General features: G+C 36.1%; 1 protein-coding gene across 1 annotated transcript; it reads right to left on the bottom strand.

Annotated features, from left to right (window-relative positions):
* Positions 1-5: 5 nt before the first annotated feature.
* Positions 6-12,674, bottom strand: LOC114529964 (scavenger receptor cysteine-rich type 1 protein M130-like). Its single transcript, XM_028551536.1, has 7 exons — positions 12,423-12,674; positions 8,186-8,512; positions 7,232-7,495; positions 3,516-5,808; positions 3,257-3,298; positions 2,965-3,016; positions 6-1,045 (listed from the first exon to the last, which is right to left on the bottom strand). Exons 2-4 carry the CDS (start codon positions 8,400-8,402, stop codon positions 5,516-5,518), a joined length of 774 nt encoding a protein of 257 aa, XP_028407337.1. The 5' UTR covers positions 8,403-8,512; positions 12,423-12,674; the 3' UTR covers positions 6-1,045; positions 2,965-3,016; positions 3,257-3,298; positions 3,516-5,515.
* Positions 12,675-13,190: the final 516 nt, after the last annotated feature.

The raw sequence follows: 13,190 nt of genomic DNA, 5'->3' as shown, positions 1-13,190 counted from the left end.
ATCTATATACCTGAGTTGACGACAACCTAGCATCTCTTATGTCCCATCGCGCTGTTTGCCTCTAGAATAATCTCTATCATGGATAATCTCGAAGCCTGCAAGCAAGCTGAATCAATTTTCTCCTCCAAAAGTTTTTCATAAAGCGAATATTCATTTTAGTAATAGTTTGAATTTTTTATTCATACATTTCTGTACGTTTCGGTGGCTTTTAGTCAAATTGTACATGCTGTATGGATGTTGTGTGTTGATCGATGTCATTCCCATGGAAATCAAATTTTGTACCTCATTGAGTGCGACATAGAAATTTTAACTTGTTATTGCTCATTAATGAGAAAGTTCTGTATTAATTAGTGGAAAGATCCAAGGTAAAGCACTGAAAATGAAGTTCTTATTTGTGGGAAGAATGAGATCTCCCACTCAATGAGTTTGAGTGAGCTTTTAGAATACAGGCGTAAATGAAAAACAATATTATATAAAAAAATATTTACCTTCACAATGGTGTGATACAAAATCTAAACCAAAAATTACGCCAGTAATAATGGCGAGACTCATCATTTTGTGAACCAGCAAAGCCAAAGAGTCACTTGAATGAAATAAGAATTTCAAATTGTTCATGAAATGAAGGGTAAACGATCTATTGCATTAAGAAAACCTGCCTTCATGAGTAGTAGGTACTCTTTTAATTTAGAATCTGCATGTAGACCAAACTATAATCGTGAAAGTATGAAATAGCTAAAATACAGCATGCCATAAAAGCTGCGTTTCATTTACAAACGTTGTTACGCGTGACGGTGCATGGTTCATATCGAAAAGTTTAAATCGTTATGAATTTTAGAAATTGAATGGCAATGCAAGGTTGTAGGATAATCACTTTTTTTATCATTACCTGAAAAATAGACCGTAACTACTAGCCTCAACTATAATTCTAGCAGAAAGGTACTTACCGCGTGTTCTATACTGCTCTAATCCACGGTTCGCTAATATGCTTGCAAAATTACCTTTCCGTCTGCATGGACCCACTCGCTATATCGTTAAATGGAAGCCTCTATAATAAAGGTTAAAGTAATACAAACGGTGCATACAAAATATATGCCATCCATATTCCACAGGGTGTCCCAAAAAAAACGAAAACTATTGAAATCACCCATAACAATGTAATTGTTAGAGTTTGAATGCCTAAGCACTCTGTTGGGACCCACAAGTGTGTAAATGTTTACCATAAGCATTTTTATGCATGCATATGATGCAGTAAAATTTGCTCGTACGCGAAAATGATATTTATTAACAATATTTAAATGTGCATCTCAATCACCATGACCTTTGACATGTCCCCTTTCTCTAGCAACACAAAGCATTTAGCATTTCACTGAGTTGCATTAAATCCCCACGGGTTAAAATTCGTGCACACGGCATTCAAATTTTAACAATGAGTGATTTCAATAGTTTTCGGTTTTTTTTGGGGCACCCTGTAGATCTCGAATGCGCTTTAGATATCGATAGCGCTGAATTACATCAGATCAAAGTGAAGGCTAAAACTTATTAATACTATACGAACAACTTCCTGGATACAAGGAATGTATAAAAAGTGCTCTATTATAACAATAGCGTAGGGAAGGTAACTCTAAAACTATAAACAAAGGCGGAAATTTTGTGCTAATTACAAAATTAACATGATAGATTTTTTCTCGAAAATTGGTTAACAATAATTACCATTAACGCTGCAGACAAAGGCGTTTAATTCATACTTGCTCTAGAGATAAATGAGAGATCTGCTCTTAAATGAACCTGAAATAGTACAGGGCGGAAATCCTATCTATTTTCTCACTATGTTTAACTCTCATGGAATGTCCTTTAAAAAGTAAACATCAGTATATTAGGGATATAAAGGCCATGTTTCACACTCTTAGCTATATTCTGCATATTAAGGGCGAATCACGTCAGCCATATAAAGAGAGAGTGGGCTCCACCAGTATAGGGCTCGTTCATCAGCCTTTTAGTTCGGCTGTTTTGCTCTCAAAAACCTCGTTGAATGGCTTCCCGAATCATACTATGAATAATGATGTCCAAATTTATAGATCAGAAATGGGCAAATTATTTGAATCGAAAAAAGCGTCGTAAAGTCGAGGAGCGTGAGGCGAATACGGTGGTCTTTAATTCAGATTTACTAAAATAAAAGGGCCAAGCTATCCTCGCTGCGTTTAAATGCCATATTTTCAGCCCTTCTGGACGAAATCTTGAGTAGTGAATAGCGAGATGCCGCCTGATGGGATTGGCCAGCCTTTCATAATTATAGAAATTTTGTCATGAAAATTCCGAATTCAAGGAATGGAGTTAACAAACCGGATGCAGAAGGTTTATCTGTGGAACGAATCAGGATTTTACGACGGCCATTATTTCACTATGCAGTATGTTGATTTGTTCCATCGTGAAGGACCTTAAGCCGGTTTTCCACTTGCGAATTTTTTCGAGCGAAGCGATAATTTTCGAGGCGAAATATTTCGCGCGAATGGGTAATTGTTTTCCACAGGACACAAAAAACGCGCGAAATACAAGCATTCTGTTTCACCGGTCGCTGTTTGTAACTCTCACTGTTTACGTCCCATAAAAATCGATATTTTCGTACTTCTTCTAAGAAAATTTCTTTGTCAAAATTATCGGCTGTCTGCGGGGTAGATGGTTGGGAAATTGCATTCCTTTCATGAGCAAACTCGTTATTTGAGTTGCTATCGACAAATTAATTATGCACAAACAAAAACACTGAAATCTGATTGGCTAGCGACATTTTTCGTCGCGAAAAAGTAGAAATCATTCGCAGCTTTCGCCGTGGCGAACAGCTTTCGAATATTATCGCCATGCATATGTGACGTCATTTGAGAGATGCGCATGCGTGACTTCGAAAATTATCGCTTCGCGCGAAAAAATTCGCAAGTGGAAACCCGGCTTTACACTGATGTAACTATGCACCTTTCTCAAACACTCCACTGAGATTTACGCCAGCTTCTAGCGCGGTTTCATTCTAGGGAACAAATTACAAGTTACAGATATAGTAACAAATTTGGCGCCAAAGACAATACAAATGGACAATTACAAATACTAAACATACGTACGTAAAAGTACAACGAAGATGGGCTGCGTTCCACTGTCACGTTTTTTACGCGCAGACAATGTAAATGCTTCTAAATTGTTATTATTTGACAAATGGGTCAACAAATGCATACTAAAATATGGAAAGAATAAAATGTATTTAAATAACTACCGTCAATAACCACCCACGATGAGACAGCTTATTTACATGTGCCTAAATATAAATGATCACGTCAAATGACCCTGAGTTACTAATAAAACAAGTGGTTATCATGACCTTTGGGACAAGTAGACCGAAACCTTTGAACGAGTTTGGGAAAATGGACCAGTCGCATAATCGATCAGCTAATGATCCAGATAACAAGAAGGAAATAAATCATGCACAAAGAGCAAACTAAAATTAGTATTGTTTTGTATTTATTTTGTAATACCTTGTTGAACAACTCTCATCATCTCCGATGACCGACGAAACGGGCACGAACTCTCATCAACTCTCTTTAAAATTTGAGCTACATCAAAGTCGACAAGAGTGCACGAGAGATTGCGGTCAAACGCAAGGGGGCTTTAGCCTCTGTTTCTTTGGACCTAAAGTACGAAGTTCTTTACCTCTTCTAGTTAAGCATTCTTTAGAAGAAAATGTTTGAAATATGTATCAGAACAAAAATAAATGGCTTCCAACCATGGTTCCAAGGGTAATGTATTCAAAAAAGTGTTTATAGGCTGTTCAAACAATGATACTTTTCACTTCGAATGCTGCCGTTTTTTAAAAATTATTAAAATATTCAACAAAAACAAATGTCTCTTTAAAGACTGTTCGCGAAAAAATAAGTGAAAATTATATTTCAAAATAGCGAAATTTTTCAATAATATACTTACTTACCTGTCAGTCAACTGCATTTCCGTTTGGCGGCAAATTTCTTGAATTTTTACCTGTTATTTGTGTCCTGTTAGTTTGGTTAACAGTCTAACATAATTGTTTCAGCCGGGCATGAATGCTCTGTTGCATATTCATATAATTATTCGGACAGATTTATCTGCAACTAAATTATGAGCGATGAAGATAAACTCAGTTCCCTGGAATTTTTTGTTTGTGTCATATAAGTTGATGATGAATTTAACAAGAACACTAAACACTAATACAAATCTGTCGTATTTAAACGCACCAACTAACAATACGCTATAGTCTTTAAAACAGTTTTTATCAGGAATATACTGAACAAGACGCCTGCTCTGGCGTTAACTCCGGCGTGCCGCACGTCCAAGTCTTGAATTTTGAACTCCGTCGCTGACACCGGAGTAATAACAGTACTATATGAGAAAAGGTAACCACGTAGCCGAACCATGCTTTGTATGGTTGCACCGCTTATAATTGCCAGCTTGTAGGTGATTGTGAAAATGCGAAACAAAATTCAACCGCAATTATTTAATTATATCAAGGACGATGGGCGTTATTTTTAGTGACGCGTATATAAGTCCCCACCAAGTTAAAACCAGCGATCAGCACGTTGCTTATTTTCCGTCGTTCCTTATACCAGTCTCTACTCGTTCAAATTTCGGGCACACATAACAAAACCATCCAACGTTGACCGTCCATGACATAAAATGTTCAGTCAAAATATCTGTGTATAATATATCTCCGAGCGGAATTAGTACCCCTACCGGCGCTTCGCACCAGCTTCGTACTTCGTACCCTTTGAAAACGACGCTCGTGTGCACATAACCTCAGCAGCGAAAAGGAAAGGACGCATAAAAACCTATTGTTTGCATGAGTACCTTTACTTGAAGTTTAATTCATTAAACGTATCGCTTTATTTACTTACCGCCATAGAATAAGCTATTTCATTTTATATAATTCCTGATTCCTGCGTTTCCTTTTCAATTAAGATATTTCTGAATAATTATTACAGGACATTTTGTCAGTGGATGATTGAAAGACATTTTTCCTGGATAACTCAAGCCCATTTTGCCCTGGATAATCCATGGCATTTTTTCCTGCATATTTCGAGGACATTCTCCCTGGACATATCAAGGGCAATTTTCCTGGATATTTCAAGGACATTTTGCCCTGAATAATTCAAGAACATTTTGTCCTGGATAATTAAAGAACATTTTGCCCTTCATAACTCAAGAACATTTTGTCTTGGGCAATTAAAAAGCATTTTGCATGGATATCCCAAGGACATTTTGTCCTCTATAATTCAAGGACATTTCATTTCATGTCCAGGATACTTCAAGGAGGTTTGTTTTGTCTTGGATATTTCAAGGACATTTTGTCCTGGATAATTCAAAGAAACATTTTTTCGATATTTCATACACATTTTATGTATTTTGACATAAAGGGAATTAAACATTTCTTTAAGGAAAGCTAATTCGAGATTTTAGCAATAGATTTTTGCCTGTGCTTGCAAATCTGCATGCCTGCATGGCAAAATTAATGATAAAAATTAAATCTATACTTACCGTTGAAAAGCACTTCAATTGATTTTTTATCTGTGAGATAGTCGCTTTTCCCCACGCATACGTATGTTCCACCAACATTTCTATTAATGTTACTGAGAGTCAAAACATTTTTTTTCTTTTTCGTCTCGCCAATCTGGACGTCATTTTTATACCACGTCACATCGGCTGGCGGGTATCCGTTTTTTCCCTCACAAAGACATATTACTTTATCACCATTATTAACTGTGACTGGACTCGAACAATTGATTGTTAAATTTGGTTTCTCTGAAAGATTAATATGTATCATAAGGCCTGCTGGTTCACATTTGCTCCTAAGAATCGGGGATCCGTTGTGTCATTTTCCGATAGACAAAGCATTTTGCGCACTAGTGAATTAAAAAAAAACTGGAACCTCCGATCCTTAGGACAAGTATGAACCATGCCTAAAAGATGCAAGTTGTAAAAAAAATTGGGGAATGCATGCCCAACGCCTGTATTCAACAAACTAACTCACCATCGTACTCATTAAGAGCGACATCAATCATGTTGTCTTTCCTTACTCAATGGTAAGATTTATGATAAAACTTTTTGGAGTAGAAATACAAGTCGTGAAATCATTGTGTTTTGATTAAGATCGCGTACTCGATGAGTTTGGGTTTGAGTGAACTTTAAGAATACAAGCGGTGAAACTACGGCCAAAGGTTGTTGCCTAGTTTAGTTTGATATGTCGAATCAATCCCTAGGGAGACTACTTTTTGATGTTGTATTTCAACTAAGAAATTTGAAGTAGTTATAAATTTTAATGATATATTATTATGATTATTATTTGTAAAAACCTCGAAATTTTTACTTCGGCGCAGAAAATAAAGGCTTGTTATCACCCGGGGCCGGTTGTATGAAAGCCGGATAGCGCTATCTACCGGATAGTGATTTTTTCAACCGTTCTAAAAATGCTCGAAAAGCGATAAAATTTCATTTTTGGAACCAGCAATTATTAAAAAGGATACTCGATTTAGGAATACTACGGTTTAATTAAAGTTTTAGCAAACAACGGGCGATTTTAAAGGGATTGAAAAAACCACTATCTGGTGGATAGCGCTATCCGGCTTTCATACAACCGGCCCCTGGTCTTCGGTAACTAATTGTTAAGTAGCTAAATCCGTGCATGGATGTGATTTGTTTAAAATAAACTATCGTTTCTATGGCTAGTTTAACTGTTTATGTTTGCCAAACAAAAGACAAACGTGACGTTTTTTTAAAGGCTTAATACTTCTTATGACTTTATCTTGGAAAGCAAAGTCTTCGTCTCGAAAGTACAATTAGTGTATACAAATGTTTGTTTAAATTTCCATTGTGTGAGAATCCTCTGAAAGGATCTTCGCCACAAACTTGATTCGCTGAATTCCCAGACCCTTTGGCGAAACGATTTTGTTGTACAACATTTTTTTTTCTAAACGCAAGCGAGTGTTCAGGTGTAATGAAAAAATAATTATGTAATGTAACTTTTACTTCAAAAACCCTAGGCCAAGCTTTACTGTCAGTATTCCTTTGGCCCCTGGCTTTACAGCGACATTACCCGTGTACGAGTTTGGCTTGACCAATCAGTGGCGCAATAAGATCCCTAGCCTGCTCGCAGCCCAAAATCGAAAATCCCCACCTTTTGTGTTTACCCATTTTTATTTAATGTATTTTTTAGAATTATATTTACCGTAAAAATCGACGTAAATTGATTTTTCGTTCGCAAAAGTTTGGCTTTTTCTTGTACATGTGTATGTTCCAATATCTGTTTCATTGACATTACTGAGAGTCAACACGTTTTGTTCCTGTTCTGTGTCACCAAACTGGACACCATCTTTATACCATGTCACATTGGCTGGAGGTTTTCCACCTTTTGCTTCACACAAGCATGTTATATCATCACCAAGATTTACTGCGATAAAACTGGAGCAATTGACTGTTACATCTAGTCTCTCTGAAATGTTAGGCAATAGAAAAAACATTTTTAATACGTTCTTACACTCGAACAAATATCGGGGTTAAAATGTTACGTCCATGCATGGGAAAATTTTCGTGAATATAACATTTTAAGAAGTATTCAAAACACGAGAAGGAGCGTTTTATCATATTTAAAACCCGAGGCGCAGAAAATGCGTGCACGCACGCAAATTCCTCACGGGATATTTCAAACGTTGAAACGCGTCAACAAACTAATAGCTCGCGTAATTTAACCGTGTTTTTATTTGTACGTTACCTGTTGATTGCTTAAATGCATGAAACTTAAAGTCTAATTAGAATTGCATATTTTGTGTAATATGATTGAAATCCCATGCAAATCTAGTCATATGCATTTCTAATTATATATATATATATATATATATATATATATATATATATATATATATATATATATATATATATATATATATAACAATTGTACGCATAAATAACAAACCCTTTATCATTGCCCTGCTTAAAGTCCTATTTAAATAATCACCCCAGTGGCGTAGCTAGCACGATAATTCCAGGGGGGGGTGCATATTCATATATTCGTGATACGTAGCATTAATTTCGTTTCAAATCAATTTTCTCTACAGTCTATTAACATGAATTTATGAATTTGCCCCCCCTCCAATCATCGATTCTGGCTACGCCACTTAGTCACCTGAACATTCTACGCCGGCGTCTCGATCATGAGAACACGAACTATAACTGACACCCCAACCATAATGTAAACAACTTTTAATACTTTCTTCTTCTCCCGTACATTGAACGTTGTTTAACCATATTGGTCCAGAACCAGGAATAACCTCGCTCCTCTGAAGAGTCCTCACAGCGTTGTGGTAACCAAGCTGACGACATACAACCCTGGCATCTCGCATATCCCATCGATTGTCGCAAATTGTTCCCCATTGTCCTTTGTAGAGTACCTCAACACGACCAGTTCCATCTTCACTCAGTGGCCCTTGTAGCCTGAGTAACGCGTGTATAACTGTAAAAATGTGTGGATATAAATGAATAAATAAATATTGTATTCGTTTAAAAACGAAATATGGATACAATTGTTCCTTGTGATTGTTGCCATTAATTTATAGTTAAAAATAGAAAACCGATTCCCGTTTCTTTACAGTTTTAGTACAAATTTCGAGATGTCTATTGATTTTCCTGCATTCTGATTGGTCAAGATTCACCGTCTCTCGCGTGATAGAGTGACTATAGCTTTTTGTTGCCGTTTCTCAAAATAAGAAACTTGTAATTATAAATAATTATAATTATCAATAATTATAAATTTTTATGAAATTGTGTTGATTCCTATTTGTAAACACCTCGAAATTTATACTAAAACAAATTAGTCGCATCAGGCTCGGTGATTACCAGCTCGCCTCAATGAATGTAGGCTCGTAATAACCTCGCTCACCTTCGGCGACCAATTGTTAAATAGAAACACACATATAAGAAATGCAGGCCATTATTAAGGTCAAGCAAGCACGATTTAGAATTAGCGCTAATTTTATAGACTCCGTAGTAAAATGCCGTAACGTATAAGAAATACTTGCAGCTAAAGACAAGAAACTAGTCTGTCACCGGCTGCGGAAATTTTTAAAGACAAATACACTTAAAAATAAACCTGTCCCACACCTAACCAAACGGTATTTTAGAGGTTCAATAATATATAATGGATCGAACCGGGATAATGCGCAAGCAGTGCGAGCTCGTTACCTTTCGACCACCGGAACGCTGCTAAATTTTGCGGTAGTTTAACTTCATTTATAGTGCTCAAGAACGAAAAATAGATCAAACACGCGTGGTTACTAAGCTAGGCAATAACAAGCCGGACTAGATTTTTGTTTTTATCCGCAAGTATATATAAAAAATGAGAGGGAATTGCTAAAATTTGTTTTTTTATGTAACCCATAATTGAGAAGTCCAGAACATCATTATTTATCGATCTTTAAACACTAAAAATTTGAGGACAAGTAGAGATGCCCAAGTAGGTTCAGTTTTTGATGCCCAGTTCCCGAGAAAGAATATTTTTACGATTGAGATTGTATAAGAAAGTATATACACCGAGAATATTAGACACATTACAGCTCCAATTTCTGTTTGTTGGCAGCATAGGGAAATCGCTACGTCTGAGCTGGTTCATAAAGACTCTAGCTTTATTTAGATAGCATTTTAGAAGCTTAAAAAGACGCGTAAACGTGTTCCCCCGACACGATGAGATACATAAATTTTGTAGTGTGATTTTTGAGAGCCATTATTTTCTTTAGCTTTTGCTGTTGTGATACCTGACTCGCCCCCAGTCGCTTCTATCGGTTTGATAGTAATTATCTACTGAGATAATTATACTCCATTTACTGGGATAATTATTCTCTATTTACTGAGATACTTACGCCTGTATTCAAAAAGCTCACTCACACTCACACTCACTGAGTGTGACATATAAATTTTGTTAATGCTGATCAATGAGAAAATTTTCTCTGAATACATGGAAAGATATAAGGTAAATCACTAAAAATCAAGCCCCTATTCGGCTGGAAATACCGCCATTCAAACGATATGAAAAGATTAGGATCTCACACTCAATGAGTTTGAGTGTGAGTTAGGTTTTAGAATACAGGCGTTATTCTCTATTTACTGAGATAATTATTTTTCTGCGGGGCGCAAGGGATTGCGGAAAGGGTCTTATAACCACTCAAAGCGAGCTCGTTTTGATATTTCGGTACAGGATTAATTCAAAATATAGAATTACTGCTTCTGGACAAATCCGAGGTTAGTTTTCAAAATACTCTGAGGATAATTTACTGCAGTTTATACAGAATGTCATTGTATAGAGCAGTATATTTATATATGGAGCAGTTTTAAAAATGCAAATGCTAAACAATAATATAATATTTAAAAATGCAAATGCTAAACAATAATTTAATACATTGAAGAAAAAGACAACAGAATCCAATAAGTCCCTTTTTAAGTCCCTCCATGCAAGTGATGCAACATAGCACAACGAAAAATACAAAATAATTTATATGCCAAGCTTAAAATTACTGGCTGTAATAACATGAAAAGTTAAAGATATACCAAGAGCATTCTTTCAAATTCGTTTCAAATATGTTTTTAAATTAGTGGACAAGCGAAAACCAACACTAAAGATCCGTGGTTTTAACTTATTGTATATTGTGTGATTTTTCTATTATGAGTTATACTAAAAAGAAAAATTAATTTGTGGAAGAGTAAATCTGTTATAAAAACTAGTGTATTAAACACTTTGTATTTTCAATGAGTATGCTTCACATCATTTTTTTAAGTTGTAAATCTTCAAGCAAAGCAAACCTTATCATCATTTTGCTGAGAAAAGACTCTGATGATGTCTTCTCAAAGGCAACTTTTGGATAAGAAAAAAAATTGAACCTTATTGAATTATAACCTTTAGAATATTGGAATGACGGCGAAAGTTCGAGGGCTCAATGCTGTGCTTTTCGCTGTGCAAAAAAGAAGAAAGTTGGAGAAAACAAAGGAAAACCACGTAGTGATAGCAAAGGAAGTAAGGATGAAGAGAAGACATTAAAAAGGAAATTCTCTAGAGCATTTTTTGTACGAAAAGTGGTTCATCAAATGCGTTGGCCCCAGATTTACACTACAAGCATGAAGGTATAAACACTATAATACTATATACTACTTTCTACATGTATAAAGCAACCCCTTGCCTCGGTTAAACGAAATTAGGTATAAGAATTGGGATGGTAACATGATAGTTAGAAAACTCATCTGGGTTAAGGGCACTTTAAAGGGGTTTGGAAGGTACGTGGTATATGAGAAAAGAGGTATGGAAATATTTTTCTTGAAATGGAAGCACTGTAGTCATAGGAACTGGCAACGGCCATGTGTTTGCAACAGTGAACTCAAATGACTGGAACGCTCACTCTTTGACTTCCCCTCATTAATGAATGAAGCCAAGATGGCGGATCATGTAAGCTTTCTTGCAGTATGCCTCAGGCCTCCATTGCCGCCATCTAACCGACGGACATCGTGAATGAGTGAACATCCAGCACATGGATTTGCCCCCCATTAACGCACTCCCCAGTTTCTTCTCGATGCCTCGTCTAGGATTATTTGTAATCTCTATGATTTGCACATCGTGGGTGTAATCCGAGCAGAATTATTACTTTTGCAAGCTGCTCCGCACCGGCTCGGGGATAACTCATTATAACAATACAGTAAAGTACTTGAGTTCTAATTTAAAACAATTAATTTAAAACCATCTCTACTAGTTTACCAACTGATGAAAATAGGAGAAAACAATGGATAAAAAAATCATCGCAATGATTGGTGCCCAAGCAAGAGTTCAGTTATATGCTCAGACCATTTCAAGGAAAGCGATATTGACAGAAGTGGACAAAAAACTAGATTGGAGAATAACGCAGTACCCACAAGATTCAAGAAATTTCCAAAACACCGAATAATTGTAATTTTTCCAAATATTTTATGGACTCCCTCTTCTCTAGAGATTAAGATGGTCTTGTAACATTTTTTTCTTTTATTTGAAAAATATAAAAATCTTTTCATGCCAAATTGCATGTGACCACCTAAATTGTCATAAGATGAGTTGCAGCAAGAGGTAGAAAAGAAAAATGCAAAGATTGAAAAATTAAAAAAGAAAATTAAAGTCATCACAACCAGACCCCTACATGATGAAGACACTAGACCGGAGTGTCGAAACGTTGGGTCGTGAAATTGGGTTGGATCTTTGTGTGGTGATTACTTTCATTTATTAAAACCAGAGTAGCGATAATTACGAGGGTCTGAAATGTTGCCATTCATTAACTCGTTTCTAGGTTATTAGTAGTGTTAGATAGATTCATTTGCTATATACGCTATCCTACATTGATTTTAGATATTTTTACCTGTCCTAGAACATTCAACTCCAACGTCGCTAAAATGAGAGCAAGATTGAGCTTTCCCCCAACCACTATGAAAACAACTTGTAATATTTTGTTCTTTCCCAGTGCAACCAACATTGGTTAGCCATATTTTTCCCGAGCCAGGAGGAACCAAGTTCCTTTCAAGAGTTTTGACAGCATCAGGATAACCAAGTTGACGACATACAACGTTAGCATCTCTCAAGTCCCATCCTGAATCACAAATTGTTCCCCATTGGCCATTGTAGAATACTTCAACACGACCAGTACCTTCTTTACTTGATTGTCCTTGTAACCTGATGGACACGGTTATAGCTGCAAAAGAAGCGTAAAAACGTTTTCTTAGGCAGTAAAATTAATACAGAAATATACGCGAACAGCAGCACCACAGACACAGAGTGTGCCTATATAGATGGCGACAAACTTTGGAATAAAAGTATCCATACGCCGATTAAAACTTTTGGTTACAAACATACGGGGTTACTTTTGTTCCTGAAATGTAAAAAAATATATACAGCATTTGTAAACAAAACGCATTTGATAATCAAATTCACGGTCTTTTAAATTCAAAACTGTGCTAATAACATTTACAACCAAACTTTGCGAATTCCAATGCAGCAATCACCCGTAAAGATGATTTAGATGTTTTAATAGAAGGCTGGATAGCGCAATCCATGCACCGGATAGTTATTTTTTTCTACCGCACTGAAAATGCTTGAAAAGCAATAAAATTTCATCTTTGGAACCAGCAAT

This window comes from Dendronephthya gigantea, unplaced genomic scaffold (assembly GCF_004324835.1).
Source record: "Dendronephthya gigantea isolate DGI-Jeju-01 unplaced genomic scaffold, DenGig_1.0 000058F, whole genome shotgun sequence".
Taxonomy (NCBI): Eukaryota; Metazoa; Cnidaria; class Anthozoa; order Malacalcyonacea; family Nephtheidae; genus Dendronephthya; species Dendronephthya gigantea.
This window is presented reverse-complemented; position numbering and strand designations above follow the sequence as displayed.

Excerpts from the sequence above, each read along its gene's own strand:
- LOC114529964 (XM_028551536.1), bottom strand. The coding sequence starts at position 8,402 with ATGCGAGATGCCAGGGTTGTATGTCGTCAGCTTGGTTACCACAACGCT. Across the intron at positions 7,496-8,185 it reads CGCCGGCGTAGAATGTTCAG|AGAGACTAGATGTAACAGTC; the intron begins GTGACTAAGTGG and ends CTAACATTTCAG. Across the intron at positions 5,809-7,231 it reads AATTTACGTCGATTTTTACG|AGAAACCAAATTTAACAATC; the intron begins GTAAATATAATT and ends TTAATCTTTCAG.